Here is a 3,033-nt window from a genome sequence, read left to right as displayed (position 1 = left end):
ATGCCTGCACGTTTTGTAGGAATCACACTTTCCCTCTGCAGCCTGCACTCATGGCACTTGTGGCTTAGTCTTGGCAGCTCTCAGAGGCTAAAGCAGAAGCCTGAATGGAACAGACTGAAGACTCTCTGCCACCAGCAGTGAGCAGTCAGTGTGGGCTGGGCAGGGAACCAGATGGTTGCTTCCCTGGAGAAGCCTCCTGAAATAACCGTAGACATGTGCGCCTGTAGTGGCTCACTGAAGGCCCATGATGAAGGTCCACCTGGCTTAGCTCCAGCCACGAGTCACGAAGCTTGGGGGAGTAGCCCCCAAGAAGGTGTGAACTGGGGGTGTGAAAGCATGGACGTGTTCTGCCCTGGGCCTGCCTCTCTGCCTGCCTTCCACTGCAAAAAGTGCCCAGGTGTCCTTCATGCAGCCTGGCGGGACACTAATGCATTAGCTTTTGGGAATTCTGCTGCATGGGAACTCTCAGAAGCTTGGACAGGCTGGGCTCTTAGCAGCACCAAAGGGTTGTGTGAGGAAATGAATTTACTCCTTTGTGAAGTCGTTACTGAACTGTGGCATCTGGTTGCAGGTGCAATGCTTATGATCGTGGCTGCGAATGGGGCCATGACTTTAGAGATTGGGGTGAATCCATGCAGAACACACAGGACAAGGGCATCAGCCACAGGTGGCAAAAATTAGAAATGCCTAGCACCATCACTATGTGCTTGCAGCTGTCCCAGAAGTTATGGTGCCCCCAGAGCAGCAGCCTGTGTGAAAGCCAGGGGTATCTAGCATTCACTCCCATCTCCTTTGCTTTGCAGCACCTTGAGAATGACAAGAAAGATCTTCACCAACACCAGGGAGCGATGGAGGCAGCAAAATGTCAACAGTGCCTTTGCCAAGCTGAGGAAGCTCATTCCCACCCACCCGCCAGACAAAAAACTGAGCAAGAATGAGACACTCCGGTTAGCTATGAGATACATCAACTTCCTAGTCAAGGTCCTGGGAGAGCCAGGCCTGCAGCAGACAGCAGTGGCAGCACGGGGCAGCATCCTGGGGTTCTTACAGCAAGCCCCACACTTGCAAAGTATAGAGGAGCTGACTTTGATTGAAAACTGTGGTGTTTCCTCTCCTGGCATGAGCAGCAATATAGTAGAGTGCTGGTCTGAGACATCATCCCCCTAGCAGACAGAGACATGCAGTCTTGTTTTTAGTCTGATAGTCACCCTCTTTTTGCAGAATCTGTGGGTTGCTCCTCTGTGTACTGTGATTATTTATTTATATTTATTACTGGTTTATTTGGTACAGATTTTTATTTAATAGGAAAGGAAATCCTTGGTCAGCCAACAACCTGTAAGACCAGACAGAACTCGCAGCCTCTGGGAACTTGGAAGGACTCACTGCTGTCACAGCAGAGTCCAAGCCAGAAGGGCCTTCTGCTCTGATCTCCTCCATAAATCAGGCCATAGAAATTCATCCAGTGTTTCTGGCAGGGAAAGAGATTGTTCTCCCATGCTATTTGGAGGAAACACTACTGAGCTCAAGAATGATGACTGCACTACAAAATTTGTCAAAGACAGACATCTGGCCTTGGTAGTGAAAGATTTTGAGAGGCGTGATATTTGCCACAGTTGTCCACCAGTGTTTCTAGGGGCTAATTGCACTCACTCTTGAGCCTGTGAATCTTATTTCCAGCTTGATTCTTTTTCTTTGAAAACAGAAGTCCTAGCCCTTGAACCTGGCTACATCTTCCTCCATCAGATTAGAGGGATCCCTAGAGACAGAGGAAAATGTTATTAAACAAAATTAAACATTAGGTTAAAGTAAAAAGGACAATTTAAAATAAAAGAAGATGTAGTCAAAGTTGAGTATCAGTGTGTTCAATAGTCAGAGTAAACCTCCTCCACAGCAGGGACAGTGTGCATGTGAAGGAAGCCGGTCAGCTACACTCCAGCTGCCTTAAAAGCCCATCAAACAAGTTGTTGGCTAAGCATCTTTGTTCGACAGCTGTAGCAATGGGGGAGGTCCTGTTTTGGGAGGGAGGTCCCAGAAGAAAGGCCTCAGGGATGCACTGTGAAAACCTTCATGGAAACGTCAGTGAGCATTGCCCCTTTCTGTGCCGGGGTGCGGAAGCAGCTGGAGCTTGTGCTAGGCAGGCACCACTGGTGCTCTGAGCTGCCCCTTTGGCACAGGGCTGCATGCTGCAGGTCTCGGGCATCAAGTTCCTGAACCAGCCCTAACACCCTGCTGTGGGAGACACTATCAGGCCGCACACATCCTTGCTGTCACCTGCAAGACCCTGGTGCTGTGACTCTGGGCTGCATGAAGTTGGGTTGATGTCTGCCCCAGGCCGGGTACCAATACTGTGGACAAGACTAGGGGCATGCTGCCTATGAACCCAATTAACTCTAAACCCCCTGCTTTTGCCTGCTGTAGGTGAGGGACCTCCATCTGGACGCCATCCCCAATAGGCTGATGGAGGAAGGACAAAGAAATTGGTGTAAATGTCTTCCACTGGATTCAGTGCGTCAGTTCCCTCTAGGGAACGCCAGCCACCGTGCTGTAGGTGTTTAGATGATAAGCAGGATGACAAGAAGTTTCATGAAAATGACCATTGTGGGTTGCTGCCCACAAGTCAATTTAATTTCATGACTGAGCTGTAACCTGTGTCAGCAAAGGTCGGGACTGCTCATGCAAGTTATAAAGCTGCCTAGAGAAAGAGAAAAAATGACACTGGGTTTAAGTAAAACTGCTTCCTGGTCAGATCCTCCTCCCCCTGACACCAGTCCTTTTGATTTCCATGTGGACCAAGGTACACTTCATTTAGAAGCTTAGAAAAGAAAACTATTCACTACTGGTGAAGAAATGGAGCTCCCATGTGCCAAGGCACGTCCCTAGGCTGTTTCTGTGTATTCAAGAGACAGTGAGCTACTTTCAGGAAGCAGATATAGGGTTTGTGCATGTAATATGTGCAGCCCTTCTGCACGAGGAGATTTGGTACCCAAAGCTGTGCTGCCTTTTAAAGCCTCACTAACAACCAGCTGCACCAAA

At 49.0% G+C, this 3,033-nt stretch overlaps 1 protein-coding gene across 1 annotated transcript; it reads left to right on the top strand.

Annotated features, from left to right (window-relative positions):
• The first annotated feature begins 813 nt into the window (after positions 1–813).
• TAL2 (TAL bHLH transcription factor 2) lies at positions 814–1,167 on the top strand. The gene has a single exon (XM_063321097.1). It carries the CDS (start codon positions 814–816, stop codon positions 1,165–1,167), a length of 354 nt encoding a protein of 117 aa, XP_063177167.1.
• The last annotated feature ends 1,866 nt before the right edge of the window (positions 1,168–3,033 follow it).

This window comes from Chroicocephalus ridibundus, chromosome Z, assembly GCF_963924245.1.
Source record: "Chroicocephalus ridibundus chromosome Z, bChrRid1.1, whole genome shotgun sequence".
Lineage (NCBI taxonomy): Eukaryota > Metazoa > Chordata > Aves > Charadriiformes > Laridae > Chroicocephalus > Chroicocephalus ridibundus.
This window is presented reverse-complemented; position numbering and strand designations above follow the sequence as displayed.

Bases quoted from the DNA above. Each gene is read 5' to 3' on its own strand.
- TAL2 (XM_063321097.1), top strand. From the start codon at position 814: ATGACAAGAAAGATCTTCACCAACACCAGGGAGCGATGGAGGCAGCAA.